The sequence below is a fragment of the Parasteatoda tepidariorum genome, chromosome 2 (assembly GCF_982258835.1).
Source record: "Parasteatoda tepidariorum strain Cologne lab strain chromosome 2, Ptep-v5.0, whole genome shotgun sequence".
Classification (NCBI taxonomy): Eukaryota; Metazoa; Arthropoda; class Arachnida; order Araneae; family Theridiidae; genus Parasteatoda; species Parasteatoda tepidariorum.
In genome coordinates this window covers 20,540,791-20,560,948 of record NC_141756.1, presented here as the reverse complement: position 1 = coordinate 20,560,948, position 20,158 = coordinate 20,540,791, and the positions used below count along the sequence as shown (strand labels likewise).

Here is a 20,158-nt window from a genome sequence, read left to right as displayed (position 1 = left end):
GGTCACACACACTGACGATTAAATACGACAAATCGCAATTAAAAAATGTCTATCACCACTTTTTTTCAATTTCCTTTAGATAAACAAAGTTTTTAAATAAAATTTTTATTAAAAATGAAATTCGTAATGTTGGCCATCTTTTGAGAAATGCTTAAAAAGAAATGTCTTTGTTCTTTTAAAGCATTTTTTCTTTGTTTAAAGAAACATGTTTCAAGAAGTTAGCCACTTTAAAAACTGCTACAGATGGCCATTGGTCTGCAGCAAAAATTTCAAATTTCACCCTATATTTTGCATTGGGAAATGTAATTAATTACCTTAATCCATGATCCACCGTGAGCTGGATCGTTGAAGTGACCGATGTTGATGGCCCAGACAGCGACACAGATGATGGAGATGACTTTGGACAGTTGTTCACCAAATTCATCGAGTTTCTGTTGGAGGGGGGTTTTCACTTCTTCTGTTTCTGTCATCTCAGTTCGGATTTTACCTGAAGACAGAAGATGTACATTTTTATATCGGAGAAAAATGATGCAATATTGCTCGTTTTAAATTATATCCAATTTTATATAAGAGAATAAAATTCTGATGTAATATTAAGATGATAACTGATGTAGTATTTGATATTAAACTTACCAATAGCGGTATCTAAGCCAGTTCCAATAACGATACCTCGAGCTTTTCCAGCGGCAATATTTGTACCCTAAAAAGGAAGGAAAAATATTGAAATGGAACAAAAATAAAAATGTATATGTTTAAATTGATTTCCGTTCACTAAAGAAAACGTTTTAGTCTCAAGAAAAATTTAATTTTTTGCATGCTATATCAATGAGTAAAGTTTCATAACTTGCTTTTTTTATGAAGAAGAAATAAAATTACTACTAAGAAATACTAAGAAATTAATTAAATTTAAAAAAAAAATACAAAAAAATTAAGTTGAACAAGATTGAACAGTATAGCGACATTTTCTCAAGACGAAAGTTTTATCTTTTTCCAATATTGATTTTATAAATATTTTCCTTATATTCTATTCTAGTATAAGAATAAGGCTTAGATAAATATTACATTCATATAAGAAGTAACTTAAATAAAGTTATTTAACAGTCAAGCAAAAGCTTTGATGCAACATATTCTTAACCATTATTTTTAACGTTATATGACCACTTTTCAAGACGTAATTCGAAAACAATAACGGAAAATGTGAATTTAAGAATAAATTGTCGAATTTTTGTTTTCTTTTTCCCCTAGTTAATTCTAAAAGGAAAGTAATTCAATAAAAAAGACAAATCTTACATTTGTATTTACATTATTTAGATTCTCCTTCAAATAATCTTAGTTTATTCAAAAACAAAATTTTAAAATTGGAAAAAAGATTTTAAAACGATTTAAACGATTTTAAAAATCTCTCTATTTAAGAATCATTTCCCAACTTTGAATAAATAAGACAAAATATTATATACAAGACTATGTTATGTTTTACAAATGTTTGTAGAACATAATTGTTTAAGTGTATTATAAAATTCGAAAAAAAAATTTGCTTATATTTTTAATTAAAATGTGACTAGTGTTCTATATTATATTTTAACCTTAATCGACATTTTGGAATGTTTGTGAATATTACGTCCTGCTTTTGATACTTTTAATTTGCATTTCAGTTGAAATTTTGCCTCATGTTTTTTAGCATAAAAATGTTTAGATGAAATTTGCAAACTTCATTTCGCACTATGTTTCTTAGCATAAAAATGTAAACATCGAATCCGCGAACTTCCTCTTATAAATATAAAGAGAACTCTTACTGAGAAAAGAATATTCTTTTTGTCTTGGTTGACAGCCCTAGGATCTGGAATGGCATCTGTGTGTTTGATGACGGAAACGGATTCACCTGGAAAAAAAGAAATTCAACTTTGATTTTATTTGAACTCCAAATGCAGAATGAAATAAAATTCCTTCACAAGAATGTTCACTTCGGATTTAATTAATAAGCAAGCAGAAATTCTTCCAACTTACCGGTCAAGATAGACTGGTCAACCCTTAGTGTTGTGGAATAAATTTTCAATAATCTAGTATCAGCTGGAACTTTGTCACCCACTGAAAAACAAGAGATAAGCAATAATTATTTAAATATTATTTTTGATATTTTTTAAATTTATCACAATAAGTAGTACTAAATCAGTATATAAAAAATTTAAATCGAATTGTGGGAAAAAGGTTATGATTATGCTTTTTAAAATTGAAAAACAGAATGAACCTTTTAATTTGCAATGGCAGCTAAGGCAGAAATCTATATATTTCGTGGTTAAGTATTTTAGATGTTCACGTATTTTGAGAAAAGACACCGAAACTTTTTAGCTAAAGAATGGAGCTAACTCGCCAATTCCCTATCGAGGTGAATTCGATAATTAATTCGATTATTCGATTTTAATAAAAAATGCATTATACAGGAAAGGTTAAGTTAGACCAGTGTTTCCCAAAGTGTGGTACGCGTACCCCCAGGGGTACAGAGACAGTTAAGAGGGGGTACTCGTTCTTATGCGAAATATCTTGCAACAAACAAATTGTATTTAAAAACAAAGCTAGCCAAGAAAATTTACGATTACGTATTTTTCTATTGGCTGTTTTTTGCAGAATTAACAGTTAATAATTAATAATTAATTGTGTCAACAGCCAGTTGTGATTTTTAACTTTCGTTTTATCACAGCAAAAACAATATCATCCTTCTCACCGTTGCAAATAAACCTACTAGCAAAACTTTGTACCAAAAAAGAAAAATAAACATATTTTTTAAAAAAAAAATACATTCATTTTTTTATTAGTGGTACACAGCGCAACGAAAAATTTAGAAAGGGTACACCAAAGTCATAAGTTTGGGAAACACTGAGTTAGGCTAATGAGAATTCTATAATGTGCAGCATTTTAATAAATACAAATTTTGTTGTGAATATACTTTAATAGTCTTAATACTTGAATGATCGAAATCAAGAGAATGTCGACTTTGAACGGTGAATGTCAACAATCACATTGTCGCTTTGATGAATGTCCAATACGTTTGTTATTATCCGATTTGATATTAATTAATTAGTTATTATTATATTTATTCGATATTTTAATATCTGCTGAGGATAGATTAGGAGAAATATCAGTGTTCAGAGTACCGGTTAAATACACGCTGGCCAGCGGCACTTGAACTTAAAAGAAACATTAATGTAGGGCATACCGGGCAGTGGTACTTAACTAAACCTAGTATATATTTCGGCCTGCCAACATACAAGGGTGGAAGTCAATTTTGGTCATTCACAGTTGCATATTTATATTGTAGAGAGCAATGAAGTAATGACATTAGGAAATATAGACATTTTACTAAAATTTTATACGATATAGAATTTTTTTAAAAAGTACTTTCGCTTCAAGCAATCCCGAGTGTGTTTAAAATAATATTTTTCAGGTTTTCTGTTTTTCCCCACAATCTAATGTGTCTTGTAATTTTGAAAAGAGTCTTTCTCTAATGTGATAGCTCGAATTTCAGAAGCGTTTTTTTTTCCTCTCGCTGTTAAGTATTACCCCTAATGTGTATTCTTTTTAGTAATATTTTTAGTTATTGTATATTTTTTTTCTTGGTTTCATTTCGATTAGGATTAAAAAAAACACGCTTTAAAGATGGCCTCTTCAGAACACTCTTTATAGCGCGATAAGTAATAAAGTTCTAATAGTACTGATGTAAATGTAATAAGTAATAAAGTTCTAATAGTACTGATGTAAATGTAATAAGTAATAAAGTTCCAATAGTACTGATGTAAATGTAATAAGTAATAAAGTTCCAATAGTACTGATGTAAATGTAATAAGTAATAAAAAATTTAAATGATAACATGTAGTATTTTCTGTAACTATCGCTTTTAGTATATTTTTTTCGAATCATTGTAAAAACTGAATTTAGGCAATATTTGTTTTAGAGGTCGCGTAAATTATGTAAATGGGAAAAAGAAAAAAACGTTTATAAACTGGAAATTAATATCTAAGTCAATAAGAGCATGGAATGTGTTAGTCTTTTCTTAGAAACTATGATACATACAAAATTATTATTAAAAATTTAAAAACTTTAAACTCTTAACACTTTTCTTTCTATATTCGGTTTCGTTATTGATTGACGCTTAAAATACATTTTTCTTTTTTTTCTTTTCTTTTTACAAAGATACTAAAATATATTTCTCGAAATATAGTAATTTTTTTTTATAAAACTTTCTTCTAAAACTATTTTAGGGATTCTAAAAACATATTTCTCATTTTAGAAAGATGTGTGAAAGATATGAAAGACTGTTGTAATAAGCAATAAAGATGAGTCACTTACCGGACACCTCAACGATATCACCGGGCACAATTTCTCGGGCTTTGATTTTTTGTACACCGGTTTTGTCTTGCCTCACAACCTTACCCATTTCTGGTTCATATTCCTTTAGAGCTTCAATGGCGCTTTCTGCGTTCCTTTCCTATAACAACACAAATAATTTCATATAAATTTTGTTTTCGGAAAAAAAAGAGCAACATTCAAGATATGGAATGAATAATTTCAAGAAACTGAAGACATAATAGATAATCTAAAAACTATAAACGTGGAAAAAGTTGACACGTTTCGAGAGCTTAAGAATGTGCGCCCGTTCTCAAGTCTCAACAGATGTGATTGAAAAGAAAAAACAAGTCAGATCTGAAAAAGAAATCGGAAAATGAAAAAAAAAAAAGAAACTTAGACTTTTATTTCTTTTTCCGCTGTCATCTTTGCAATTAAAATTCCTCATTCGTTTATTTGAGAGTGGGCACCTATTTTCAAGCACTCGAAACATGCTTACTTTTTTTTATAATCTTTTGTAGCAAATTAAGTTTTTATACTATCAAACATTCAAAATATTTTTAAATTACGAAAACTACTTAAACATTTTAAAAGAGATAAACTAACTTAAATCTACTAACCACAGTATGAATATATTAATAGTATTCTGTAGATCTAAAAATACAGTTAATAAAAGAAAACTGTTTACACATTTAATTAACAATCAATTTATGTCGGACTGGTTGTTGTTGTAGCTCATTTACGTCGCACTAGACTTGAACAATGGGCTATTGGCGACGGTCTGGGACCCATCCCTGAGGAATTTTCGAAGACATGCCATCATAATTTTGATCCTCTGCAGAGGGGATGACACCCCCGCTTCGGTAGCCCGATGACCTGCACGCGAAGTCGAGCACTTTACGGTAGAACAGTTTAACAAGGACAAGTACCGCATACCCTCGGTCCCTACGCAGACTAATCCAAGTGTTCACCCACCCGCACACTGACCGCAGCCAATGATGCTTGACTTCGGTGATCTGCTGGAAACCGTGTCTTAATGGTCAGTCCACTGTGGAACTCATGTCGGACTGGTGTAAGGGTCAGTTCCGTAACCTTGTCCTTTTTCACCCACCCGCCAAGATAAAAGAACTTTTGGGCCGCTCGTTGACACACAGAACCCCCTTTTGAGAGAAAATTTTTGAGTGAATATAACCCATGTTTGTCTTACATGGAAAATCTCTAATGATCAATCAAGGGGACTTAAACCCATGATTTCTCCACAATTGGGTAATAAGTAATCGCTATGATCAATGCGAGTTAGCAGTAATATTTTTAAACATGAACTAGCATTTGTACCTGTACTTTTATTAGAAGCAAGTGCTGAGAAGTCACCCTGACTTCATTTATATAATTTGCACTCTTGGAATCGAAAAGACCAATTATCTAAAGCATCTAAAACTCTAAACAACCTTATGAGCATTAATTTAATATAATTTATTAAGTTGTATAAATTTATTTCAAAACATAATAAACTAAATATATGCACTTAATTGTTTGATTTGTTCCAGAAGTTATAAAAATTGGCTTTTTTTTAAAAGTACATCTATGGCGCTGCATTATTTTTTTTCTTCATTATGCTCCTATTTATAAAACAATAGAATGATGATTGAAAGATTCCAACTTGAACAACCAATACTTATTCAAGTAATAAACGAATCATTCAGAAAACTCCCAAGTAGCATTCTTACTAAATAGAATCAAAATTATTTTTCACTTTTTCAATTTTTTTTACAACTAATCGTAAAAAATAACTAAATAAATAAAAAATACTGCGTCAGAATAAAGCCCTGACAGAGGATTTCTAATTAAAGCTGACAGCTTTTTTAGCTAATTTATTAAATTTTCTCCTTTAAATTAAGTCTTTATTTATTTAGTTCAAATAGATTCTTTTAACAATGGCCTATTTAAAGAAAACGTAAAAGGTAATGAAGAGTTATTGTTTTATGGTATCTTTATTGCGATAAAGACATTGAAGATTTTTTTTTTTTACAAATGAGCCGTCTTGTTCTCTTTTTGATGTTTATAAATGTCTATAAATTGAAAAATAAATGAGGGCTTTAAAAGCTACGAATTTAAAATTATTTAGTATGCAGTAAATCTTTTAAAAGGAAGATATAAGCTTAATTATTTAAGAATTCAAACGGTAAGGTAAAGAATTAAAGTCTTATTTAAACATATTATTTAAAAAATTTGCCATTTACTAATTAAATTAAAATTATTTAACATAAAAGAGGTTACTAACATTGTTAAACATAAAAGAGGGTAAAAAAATATGTAAATTATGGCAAGTAAGGTTTAAAAGAAGTGGTTTAAGGTAATATAATATGAATTCCAAATTTTTTGTCGTAAAAACATTATACGTTTTTTTTTTAAATAAAATTCCTTTTTACCTATCCATGCATAATCGTTTTTCTTACATAAACTGAATTTGTGACTCATCATTTTATAACCTAATATGCAATCATTTTTTTTCTATCAAACATATGTGGGTTAGAAATGTTTCATTTCGCTTATTTTTATATTCAAATAAATAAAAATATTTTTAAGCCCATCAATGATGTAAACCTCCCCTTAATTAGTTATAAATTCAAAAACCAAACTGCTCCAAGCACGTCTGCGAATTTTCTTCGAAGTTACATTTAATTATCCGAAAGGTGGGAACCAAAATAAAGATTATCTTTTGGCGTTGAAAGAAATATGCCAAATGAATAATGGTAAGCCTAACAATCTACAAACAACTCCATCAACTGCTTTGTTTCAAAGAAGAAACATGGTCTATCATCAAGTGTGTGTTTTTTTTCTCCCTCTTTTCTTATTCCCAATGAAAAGAAAAAGTTGCAATTCTGCAGGAAAGAAGAACTAAAGGATTCCAGAAGTTTTCTGGCAAGGGGACAAGGAGCGATTCAAGGACATAAGATGGGAAGATTCTTATATACAAACATCTTCCCACAGTCAATCTAAAAGAGAAGACATGGGTCTTGAGAAAAAAGAAGAAGGGGGGTTTCGAAGTGTATAAATAGATGGCAGCAAAGCTTTTTAATTGTAGTTCTTGGATCAAGACGAATGTAATATTTTGCACATTCGCCAAAGGCTTCCTGGCAAGTAGGTACTGACCTATATATGGTCATGAAGGTAAAGAATCCGTCGAAACCCGAGCATCGAAGAATGAGTTCCGTTAAACGATTCTGGAAAAGCCTTTTTTCATTTACCATTCATTTGCAGAAGGTCGCCCTACTTCAAGAAGAATGGGTGACGCCGAAGACAATCCTTTAGGATGGTATTCCATCGAAAAATGTGACAGAAGATATTTGTCATGAATGAAAATCATGCCCTAACAACAGAGAAAACATAGCACGTTCTATTGAATGAATCTTTTCGAAAATTTTAATTAGAAATTTCCTTTTCAATCAGAACTTTTGACTGAAGAAACTTGTCATAAATGATGATCAGAAGAAGAAAAATTAGAATGATGATTGAGCGAATGGTAACATCGGAATCAAGTGCCCCAAGTAGCACAATTCACAAAAACGATATCGTAGAAACTTAGCTTTGAACATTGTACAATATCTTAGCGAAACATTGTACTATATAAAAATGGACCCCTTTTATAACGTATATTCAATATCGCGAAACAATATTGTTCGATATTGATGATAGATATATTCGTCGATCGATATCTCTCAGCATTTCGGATATCTCTAAATTTATACTTTAAATTTATTTTTTGGAATTATAACAATTTGACGTCATTTTTTGCCTTTTAAATGATTAATTTTGATTTAAGAACACAATAAAGTTTAAAATGGAAAGTTTTACAAGCAGACTTTTAATGTGAAATCGACGGGAATCGTACAATATCGTATACACAATGTCGATTTTCGCCAATATTGACAATGTCGGTCAATGTAGACTAAAGCTGTTACAATATCCCTGTGCTACTTGGGAGCATGAATGAATTTTAATATTCATTGCATGAGAGTATAATTAATCTTGGAATGTAATTAATTAAGCAAACTTTGAATACCGACCTAACCGAACAAAAGTTTTAACATAGTAATGAAATCTTTTCAGAATTATATTCGATTTGAAAATTTCATTTAGAAATGTGTCATTTGATCGGGAAATTTGACTAGAGAAATTTGTCATAAACGAAGATCATACCACAACAGAGGAACGATAGCATCTATTCTATAGAATGAATCTTTTTAGATGCGCATGAAAATTTGAATGAAAATTTTTAAAGAGGTGACCTTCATAGTATCGATTATTTATATGAGTGCTGATAATATATTTAGACCAATTCAATATGGATAGAATAAGTAATTATTAAAACCTCATACCGAATAAATGGCTAAACGAATTATTCTAATATTGATCAAATGAATGAGCATTCAACTCTAATGCCGCTCAAAAGAATGTAATTGAACTCTAGAGACGAACTCTCAGTGAGGAAGAGGGCTCATCTCGTGATTGCTAGATAGTATATTTTTATGAAAACTCTGCGGGTTTGGTTGTGCTTGCTGTAACTGCGCAAGCTGTAAATGTAGAAACTGAATACTTAAATAAATGGTAGCTTACCTGCCATACACCGACAATGGCGTTGGCGATAAGAATGAGAAGAATGACAAAAGGTTCAACGAAAGCTGTGACTTGTGAACTTTCATCTTCGTGTTCCTCAAATAAAGCTAAAACCTGCACATAAAAATAACAAGGTCAATAATCCGTTATGAGAAAATATACGTTTAAAGTTAAAACAAATATAAATTATAAAAGCATATATATACACATAAAATTTTTAGAGAACTACTATGGAAACAAAAAATTTATGCACTTCTAATTGTTTGTTTCTATAGTACACAATAATGAGTCCTTACTTTTTAGGATTTTTTTTTACTAATGTATGGGGGTTGCATGTTCTTTTTTTGCAGTTAAAAAGACTTAAAAGTGCATACAATTAGGAAAACAGCTATTTCGCCAATTCCGTTTAACTAGTAAAAATGTGAAATGTCTACAAGCATCCGTAATTTTGCATATTTATTACGAAGATTAGGAAAAGCTCGCATTGAAATTTTAGTTATTTACTGCAAGTTTAAGTGAGAGCAGTTCTCAGTTCAAGTAGAGCCCGAATGCGTAAATAACCGAACTGCACATAAAATTGCTTTTAAGCGTTATATTAAACAAATTGGTGAATAAATCAGGGAATGATTAAATAAATGAATCAGTAATTCGATAAATGAGTGAGTCAAAATAGCGAGTCAATGAGCGAATAAATAATTCGTAAATCAATGAATGAGCTAATAATGAATCGGTAAATCTATGGAGGAATTAATTTGTAATTAATTTATTCCAAAATAATTTGATTCGCTCAATTATAGTTTTAGTGAAATGTTGATCTACTAATTTTTTGTTCCGCTGGCTCATAAATTTAGCTTTTCAGTAATAAATCGATTCACTGATTCGTTAGTTCATTAGTTTTTTTAATATGACCATTCCTCACCTGTTTTGTTGTTCAATTAATTCGCTCATTCACTAAAATGCTGATTTATTGATTCGCTGACTAATAGAGCAACATATTTTTTCATTTATTGATTCGCCATTTCAGTAGTTTTCTCACTTATCAGTTACTGTTATTCGCTCAATAGCAATTTTTTAACTGAAATTTTCCGTAAATAACCCAAATAAAATTTTAATTGTGTCTTTTTTAACTTCCGTAGTAAGAACGTGATATAACAGATTCGCTCAAACAATTCATTTTTACTAGTTACATTTTTACAAGCACTTTTCAGTACGTCTTTAAGCCTGCATACGCCCCCTTTCTGTATACGGCAAATTCATATTCACAAAGAAATTAAATAAAAATACAATTAAACTAGTTTCCTAATGCGTTTTAATAGTTTATGTATAATTGCAAAACTTATATTTTCCACACTTGTTCCTTCTCAATTATTGTTTAAAGATTAAAGCGATTGTAATATGTTAATAATGTTTATAAGCATAGGAAATACAGATTGTGTATTTTGAAAACGGAATAAAACTTTATTTGATTTGGAAACTTTCATTTATTTTTATGTAGATCACATTTTGTCGACAGATTTCTCAACCTTTAGTGTTTCAATAGTATAATGCCCTTATAAAATTACGAATTGGTATTTTAAGGACGAAAAAGAATTAAAATTTCCTCCAAAAATTCAAATCAATAAATAAAATTAAAAATTTATAATTGGGTATCTATTTAAAATGGCGGAAGGAAAAATTTTAAAACCAGTTTGATTCCTGGAAAAACTTGAACACTTTCAAATCATCTTTGTTTTCCCCGACAATCAATCAGGTTTTGATGTTTTCATTTAATCGTTACTTTGTTGAATTTCTATAACTTGTTTTTCCTAGCTTAAATTTAAATCATCATTAGTAAAATAATTCAAACCTTAATAAAAAAAGACTTTTTCATTCCTTTTTCATAAGCTAAAATAGATTTTAAGGTTAAAAATAGATTTTAATGCTGTTATTACTCAACAAAACATCCTGTTTTTCTATATGCTGAAATATTGTTTTCTCATTTATGTTTTTTAAAACTATTATGTTAACTAAAACCATTTAATATAAAACGAGTAGCATAATTTTGATAATAAAACATTATTAGCATTATTTTATTGTCTAGTCATTATTATACAAAACATATAGGAAATACACGGTTCCTTTATATGCAGGCTTTGTTAAAAAATATTTCTAAAACTAAACCAGATTGGATTTCAAAATCCGAGTAAAGAAAAAGTTCTTTTAAATTTTCCATTTTCTAAAATCTGGCATGTGCCTTTTTGCAATATAATCCTGTAAATATATTCCGAGCGCCATACTGAAACAATTTAAAAGCACTTCTTTCTGTTTTAAAAATCCGTACTCGGATCTTCTATAAATTGATACGAAGTACCCAACATTTTATGTTATTATGTTAAAGTTTAGATAAAATATTCCTTCGATTTCGATTAAACAAATATTTCAACAGCTTTCTTTAATATATGAAGGCCTTTTGTGAAACAGTAGAAAGTCAAACAAAATTTCCAGCTGAATTGGGAAATTTATTTTAACAATTATGGTGTAAGAAGGGAGATATTAAAAACGGGCTATTTTATTAGAAGTTTTGATTTTTCAAAAATAAATCTTTTAGAATTTTGCATATTCAATTTCATAAATTAATTTTTTACATATATATATATATATATATATATATATATATATATATATATATATATATATATATATATATATATATATATATATATATATATATATATATATATATATATATATATATATATATATATATATATATATGGGTCATTCTCACAAAAACAGTCATTTTCATGTCCCCAGTATATTTTGTGTTTGTTTTACAACTTACGAAAAAACAAATTTCAGGGAAAGTGTCCTTCAGAATGCAAGCTAACAAAATAATGAAAATAAAATTATCAATTTTTATTTTTTATTAATTTTAGGTAATAAAAATATACCAATATGTCATTCCCTCACTTGTCCCCACTGCTGATTTAAAAGAAGAAAAAAATTGTTTCTGAAATAAAAAATTTTTTTTTACAAATTTGTGTTTTTTATTTGAGAATATTGAAATATAGAATTCAGAAAATAAATTTTAAATTTAATTTCTGATAAAAATATTAACACAGCACTATTTTCAACTTTGTCCCCAGTGTTTCGCGTCATTCCCTCACAACAATGTTCTTATCACCTGCAATCATCTTAGAATAAAAATATTTTAATAAAAACTTCAGAAGTTAACAACTGGCATCATAGAACAAAATTGCAGTATGTTTCCATCTTTAACTTAAAGAAGCTTTGCTGTGGAATAAATTTGAATGAATCAAACCAGGTAAAATTTTTTACATTTGTCATTCCCTCATGTCGTTTTTTAGAGTAAAATAAAATACAACTTCATCGAGAAAGTGGATAATTATATGTTGCTTTCTTGTATGAATATAATTGTATGTGATTGACTTCAGAAAATAATAAAGCCTAACTGCTATTTTTAAATTTTATTGAATTCGTCATTCCCTCACTAGTGTATAAAGTGAGGGAATGATTCAAGATGAGTATATTATTAAATTTTTTTTTGTTCAATCTTGCCAGCCAATTTTATTTCCCAAACCTGTAAAAACTATTAAATATATAAGACTAAATTATAATAAATATTAGATATACTTAGTATGTTATCATTTACAAACTTTAGGTAGATGTAACTTAGATAAAAACATGTATTAAAATAAAATATCATTCCCTCACTATTAGTGTCAGTCCCTCACTTTTTAAATAGTGAAAATAATTAATTTACTTATTAATTAATTTGAAAAACAAATTAATAAATTGATTTATTAAACAAATTAATTTATTTATTAAATTAATTAATTAATTATTAATTATTATAAATTAATAATTATAAATTAATTATTTAAAAAATTAATTAATTTAAATATTAAGTATAATTTATAGGATATATACTTTCTTTATAATGCCATTACATATTTCTATTAATATAGAAAGTTTCAGAGCTTTTTATTCACTTTACTTTTTTGGGATTTTATGAACTGAAAAATGACAGTTTTCGTGAGAATGACCCATATATATATATATATATATATATATATATATATATATATATATATATATATATATATATATATATATATATATATATATATATATATATATATATATATATATATATATATATATATATATATATATATATATATATATATATATATTACTATGGATGACCGAAATAGGTGGTTGTTGACTTCCACTGGTGAATGTTGACAATATAATCGTCACTTTGCTATATATCCGAAGTATATATTAGGTCTAGTTAAGTGCCATTGCCCGGTATACATTTGCTTTTCAAAATCTATCATCAGCAGATCTTAAAATATCGAATAAATATAATAATATTAACGAATAAATTAATATCAAATCGGATATAACAAATATTTTGGACATTCACCAAAGCGACTATGTGATTGTTGACATTCACCGGTGAAAGTCGACATTCTCCTGATTTCGGTCATTCACGGTAACATCACGGAGTTTTAAACAAAACCCAGAAGACAATGAAACTTCTGAACCGTGGTAGGTGCAATTTGAGACTTTTTCAATGAAAGTATTCAGAGTTTGTTTCAGATTAAGAGGAAAACTGCGAAAGGCGAGAGGAGCAGAGGTATTAAATTCGACCGGTCGTTTGGCTGGAAACCTGCTAGTCTCAGAGAAGAGAAAGCTGCGTCCCTTGGGCAGTTACGACAAAAAATAAAACTACTGCAAAAAAACAGGATTGTTTACAGTTTTTTCTTAAAATTTTATTTAAAAAAAAAAAAGGATTCTAATAACATTTTGAAAACAACAAATTGTAAGGAAAAAGATTTTAAAAAAAATTCTTACAAATGATATGATGGCTGCTAAAAGTAAAATTTTGACTAAGAGATCGTCGAATTGCTCGATAATGAGCTGTAATAAAGTTTTTCCTGAAAAATACAAAAAGAAACATTGATTAGACAATTATAACACTTGAAAAACTAAAATAAAATGCATATAATTAGAACACTTCAAAACCAAATTAAGAATCATTTAATTTCACAAAACTAAACAAGAAAAAATATATATACATTCATGCCAGTAATAGAGATTCGCAGTAATAATATTCAGTGTCCAAAACTATGTGATATGTTTACATTTTTGCACAGTTGTTATCATAGCACAAAATGGAATCCGAAGTAATTCCGAAAATTATGTTACACTGAAGATCTATTACAACCAACTGTTAATAATTAGCCAGCTATTGGGATGGTTGATTTGGCTGACACTATATAATCCGCGTTCCAATTCGCCTCATAGGAGTTCTGTGAGATTTAGATCGAGGCTTTAAGAGTGCCAGTCTAATTTTTAATGATCCATTTTGTCAAACCATGGCTGCCAAGTCATGACAAAGCTGGGAGAGCAGTGGGCTTTCCCTGAGCCCGAGAATGGGGCAAACAGATTATTGCCCTAGATGTGGGCTAACGGAATATTGGCCTCAGAGGTGAAAAGTCCAGGTTTTTTTGCATTAAACTCAGAGTTCATTTTTCCTCCACAAGAACTATGAGACCAAGACCAAAGCATGTAAAACAACCCCACATTTTGACGCTTCTTCTACCTTTTTAGCTGACTAGACTTTTAGACGGATAGTGTAGCATATATGCGTGGTGTTCTACAAGAGTCACTCTTAGTATACATTTTTTAAAAAGTACTTTGCAAATCAAATATGAAAATACTTTGCCCATTAGGGAAGGAAAATTAATATTTAAGTGGGAAAGAAAGTGTTTTTAAACTCTGATTATTTACTATTAAGTCAACAAAAACAAAGGATGAATCAAATCATATGAAAAAAGCATGTTTTAGGATGAAGCTTAGTCCCTGACCTATATAATTAGTTACAGTTATGAATTCTTTTTCACTTAAATATTAATTTGCCTTTATGTGCATTAGTTTTCACCTTCGTTTTTTTTTTTTTGTTTAAAGATTTCAAAAATATATAAAGGGTATTCTATACTACTTGTATACCTCGATTAGTTTTATCTGAACTGCTAAAAATCCACGTATATTATTATTTTTTTCTAAATTGAAGTACGTAGTTTCGTCATTTTGAAATATTAGACTTTTGATAAGAAATAATTTATCCAACATTTAAAAAAAGAAAATTTTCTTGCAAATGAAAAATTCAAATATTTGAAAAAATGTGCTCAATGCACTCAAACTTTTAAAACTGTATTTTAAATAAAATTTGTAAAAAAAATCGTAATATCAAAAAATAGGTCTCAAGTATCTAAATATTAACATTATCATATTTACTTTCATTATAGAGAGTATTCAGCAAAGACCACTGTTAATGAGTGTTTTATAATTTTAATTAAAATTTGAATTCAAAAAATTTCCACATTGTGGGGGGGGGGGTCGCAAATTTATATTTACGCGAGAAAAAAAACAAAAACGCTATCGAAATCTGACAAATTACTGTAGAGGAATGCGAACAAAATAAATATCAAAACAGATTTAATTGGAAATTGAAAGCTTCTTATCTTTTCGAATAATCAACTTTATTACTCAAGCATTCCTGAACTGTGATTTGTGAGATTAGGTTAGAGTTTTTGTTATTTCCTCGACAAAATAACAATTTGCGAACCCTAAGCGTATACTTTGTCTTCATTTTTTTAAACATAAGGATTAAAAAAATACACATAAAGAATGGCCTTTACGGACAATCTTGTATTTTAATTATTTATTTGAAACTATAAAAAAATGCATTTATTTTGTTTCAGTTGTATCAACTTATCTCCAAGAATCTTCTTCCTGTTTATTATTTTAATTGGATTTGAAAGTATTTTCAATGAAGTAAGAAAACTACGTTCAGAAAATTATCCTATTATATATTTTGGATTGTAGATTTATAGTCATGGACTTCAAGTAAGTGTAATAAATTTAAAATATTGTTAACAACTCTTTGTAAGTAACAATATATGTAACAAACTTTTATTTATTTTTTGAAACAAGTTACTAACGATAAGCGTGTATTTAGACGATGCAAGTCAAAAAGGATTCGAGGACTTCCAGATAAATATTTACGAACTGCAAGTTAGTTGTCGTAATAACTTACGAACTGTAAATTCTATAACTCTATAAGTAACAAAATAATCATCATGAATTACAGAAAATAAACAAATTATAGTTTTTTGGCAGTTTTATGCATCAAATTTTATTTAAGCTTTTGAATCTTTTCTGTGCGTGAAGTAAACTGTTTAAAGTTGAGTAGTTCCTTGGCAATGTATAAAAAAAAGCAGACGATAATCACTTTAGGCAACTTAGAGAAATATATAAAAATGCTTTTGAAGAATTTTCCGTAGAAAAATCGAGAGTTCAGAAGGATTTATCAAACCTTTTAAATCAAATTTGACAGGGATTAAAAGAAGAGTGGAAGGAAAAAAAATCATTAAATCGATTTCATGCAAGATTTCTTATGGCATGTAACTTTTTGCAAATTTTTAGGAAAGAAAATATTGTAAAAACACTCACCCTCTTCAGCAGGAAGTTCTGAAAAAGAAAAAAAAAATAGAGTTAGACCCACAGTTAGAAGAAATATTATTAGATTAAGAGCATTACTAAAAGTAAATCTTTTAAATTGAATTAAGGTACTTTTTTCGGCGCAAAAATTTTATAGTTTGGACAATCTTTTTATGACTTTTTAGCAGTGCTTTTTATTTAGAACAGGGATGTTATAGGGAATAAAAATCTGTTTACGGGAAATTATACCAAAAAAATTCCCTTTTTTTATCATTAATGTTCTTTGCTATTTTTCCATTTCTTAATTTTAAAATAAATGTTTGGCCGTTTACTCAAAATAAATCTGTAGTTTTTCATTAAAACAAAAGGTTTAAAAAAAGCTAGAAGAATAATTTGTTTTTTTAGAGACAAAGTACTGAATGCTCTGACATTTTTTTAAGACATCGAATGCTAAAGGACTTAATTGTAATTGTATACATATTTTATTAAGTTGGCTTAAAAAGTATTATCATAAAACTGTTACGCATTTTAATTGACATCATAGTTATTGAGTTTAACAGTATTTTCTTGATGTTTTTTTTTATCAAAAAGTTTTCTATTCCATAAATTTCAATAATTTTAAATAATTTTAAGATGCGCAATTAAAAATGATAGAATACAAAATCAAAATGAAATCATTTAAAGAATTTGAGTTACAAAATTTCCTAAAAGTCATAATTGAATAAATTCATTTTTCAAAAATTATTCTTTTCATTTTGTACAAATTTTGAATTTTATCAATTTTATAATTACCTAGTTTAAAAGATATTGCCAGCACAATTTATTAGCTAATTTAAGTTCAGAACGTCTGACTTTACATATTGTATATTTATTATGTGAAAATCCGATCACTTGAGCAAAAGTTATTAGCCTCTAGAGATCCGATCTTCGAATTATAGCAAAAACTGCGCTTTTTACTTAATAATATGTGGAAAGTAAACACATGAATGTGATAAATATCTTAATGAAATCATTTTAATTTGATTTCTTAGTTATTTTTAATTATGACATAAAGGCATTTCAGGCATTTTTAACTTATTGAAGGATATTTTTACATAGTATTTCGTCATATTTTTCTCATAATAATAATAAAAAACGTTTATATGCTATAAAAGCCTTCCTCAGGTTTCCTAAACTGTAAACTGTTATCTAGTTATCTTTAATTCTTTATCGTTAGCTTTTTGTTGTAATTATAAAATTCAGACCAGAGAGGTTCAATCCAATTATATTTTTATATAAAACAATCGCTTTGTAAAGACAAACAAACAGAAAAATAAATTTTAAATTATTATTTTTTAAAGAGAGAAAATTGTAAAAAATGTCATCTAATATGGGCCTTAAAGGATGTTAAGGCGTTCCTTTTTTTTGTACACGATGCAATTCATTACGTGTTTTCTTTGTTTCTAAATAATTCTTTTACCTTTTGTAAAAATTTGGAGTTTATTTAAAAAGTCATAAGAATTTTCAAACACTCTTAAGCATATCCCCCCCCCAAAAAAAATTCAAACATCATGATATTATGAGTATAATTAAATGCTATTAATCTGCCAATTTAAAAGTACTAGCATATTTTAAAAATACTTCCTACATTCCTAAGATTTATGTTATCATCGTCGTATTATGTCATGATACTATGCATCATAGGCTGGTATAAAATAAGTTTTTTTCACTGCCAAGATATGAAGTGCGGCAACTAATCATTGGGCTGTTTGAATATTATCAAGCGTGATGACTGTAATTATTTTAAAATTTTAAAGCTAATCATTGATTCTTGATAACGCGTTTAAAATCACTTGATTAGCTGCAACACTTCGTTTTTAAACTCAGGAATAGAAAATTCAGTTTTTAAAAAGATATTCATTAGTTAATTTATTTGAAAACATTTTTTACGCTTAATTAAATCCGTGATTAATTAAAAGTTCATTATTTAGTGTCAAAATGTAAAAAGTAAATGAATTATAGTAATTTGATTTTGTTTTCGATGTCCTGATTCCAATATTTACATAAAACAATCGTTTGGTATTTTTGAGAACTTGGGAGCAATAGTATTATTCTTCTCCGAATTCTAAATGGAATCTTTTTTTAAAGATACATAAAAAATTATTTATTATCTAAGCTTAACAAAAATTTAGATTTTTCGATTGCAATTACAATTACTTAAATGGAATTTTACTAATATTAAACCATAATTAAGAGTAATTATGATTGTATCATACATTGATTGAAAGGAATTAAATTAATAGAATTGCATCTCATTTTGATTACACATATTTGTGATTAATTTCATCTCGTCTTGAATGAAATTATTTATAATTACATTTCGTCTTGATTAAGAGTTACAATTACACTCATCTTGATTATAAATAATTCTAATTTTGTCTTATCTCGATTGCAAGTAATTATAATTACATCTTATCTCGCTTTGCAAATAATTATATTGAAATCTCTTTATTGTAAGTAGTTATACTTGCATTTCATCTTGGGTACAGGGTTGAAGTAAATGCGATTACAGTGATTTTAATTACAAGTAACTATGATAACACAAACTTTGAGTACGATAAGTAATTATAATTACATTTATAATAATTACTAGTAATTATAATTGAACCTAATTTTATAATTACGAATATTTACGATGAAAACTTCATCTTGATCGTAAGTAATTATGACTAACCTCATCCTGATTGCATTTGATTATGATTAGACTGTTCTAGATTACAATTATGATTGTATTTATAATAATAAGTAGCTATGTTTAAACTTAATTTTGATTGTAAGCAACTTTTCTCATTTTGAATAACCGACAAGTAAATTTACAACTTACCGTTAGGGCCATATTTTTCTTGGTTCCTTTTCACCTGATCGAGGGTTAGACCTCTTTCTGGATCAGTGCTGAAATGGTCTAGGGTTTCTTTATATGTTTTGGCATGAGCTAACTCCATGTTTGACTGGAGTTATAGTCTCTACTGGAAAGATCAGCAAAAGCGACTTCAACAAAATGAAGTCAGTTCTGGAAAACAAAAGAGAACCACTTTAGTACACCAAATTTAATTAAACAGAGCTTATTTTCAAACATAAACAATGAGCAAGTTTTACATTAAAGAGACGGTTGACAGAAGTGTGACGTAATATTAATGCAAGGTATGAATGCGGAAGTGATTACAGTAGTTCTTAATAAACAAATGAAGCCTATTAATAATTGGTACGGATCGGAAAAAGGTTCTAAATAGTAAAGTGCATAGAGGAGTTTTTCTATTCCGTTAATTGGAGGAAAAATTTAATGCGAACCATTCGTGTTTCATACCACAACTAAGAATACCCCAGAAATAAAATATTCCATGTTCGAGGGGAATCACACTTCCGCTAAAGATAAGAGGTGTTGAGGTAGCAGGTTCGAATTCTGCCATAACTTGAATGTGTCGTCGAACTGTTCTCTGGTTTGCGCTAACTGATTTTCCGTTTAACAAAGACTTGTAAGCCGTTTGTACTTAAAAAAACTTGCAAAAGTGTGTGAATATCTAAATAATAATAATAAAACGAGTTGCGATTTTAAAATCATTTTTAAGTTGAAAAATTGGAGGGTCCTTCGTGGAAAATTGGTATTGTTCTTCCACTACACGCCCTGAAGCATGGAGGTAGCGGGTTCTAT

At 28.3% G+C, this 20,158-nt stretch overlaps 1 protein-coding gene and 1 long non-coding RNA gene across 6 annotated transcripts in view; one reads left to right on the top strand and one right to left on the bottom strand.

Moving 5' to 3' along the window:
- The window catches only part of LOC107437411 (calcium-transporting ATPase sarcoplasmic/endoplasmic reticulum type), a 67,601-nt gene that overhangs the window by 15,901 nt on the left and 31,542 nt on the right, over positions 1 to 20,158 (bottom strand). For all 5 annotated transcript variants that reach the window (XM_043043151.3, XM_043043148.3, XM_043043150.3 and 2 more), the window contains exons 2-10: positions 19,334 to 19,519; positions 16,483 to 16,500; positions 13,819 to 13,901; positions 8,956 to 9,069; positions 4,342 to 4,480; positions 2,005 to 2,085; positions 1,794 to 1,879; positions 634 to 700; positions 315 to 487 (exon numbers count right to left, since the gene is read on the bottom strand). In XM_043043151.3, coding sequence (XP_042899085.1) covers positions 315 to 487; positions 634 to 700; positions 1,794 to 1,879; positions 2,005 to 2,085; positions 4,342 to 4,480; positions 8,956 to 9,069; positions 13,819 to 13,901; positions 16,483 to 16,500; positions 19,334 to 19,451 — 879 coding nt within the window. In that variant the 5' untranslated portion in view covers positions 19,452 to 19,519. The remainder of the gene's footprint in view (positions 1 to 314; positions 488 to 633; positions 701 to 1,793; positions 1,880 to 2,004; positions 2,086 to 4,341; positions 4,481 to 8,955; positions 9,070 to 13,818; positions 13,902 to 16,482; positions 16,501 to 19,333; positions 19,520 to 20,158) is intronic.
- Positions 6,354 to 9,069, top strand: LOC147814599 (uncharacterized). Its single transcript, XR_015431289.1, has 2 exons — positions 6,354 to 7,877; positions 8,324 to 9,069. It is a non-coding gene; the product is annotated as an uncharacterized LOC147814599 (long non-coding RNA).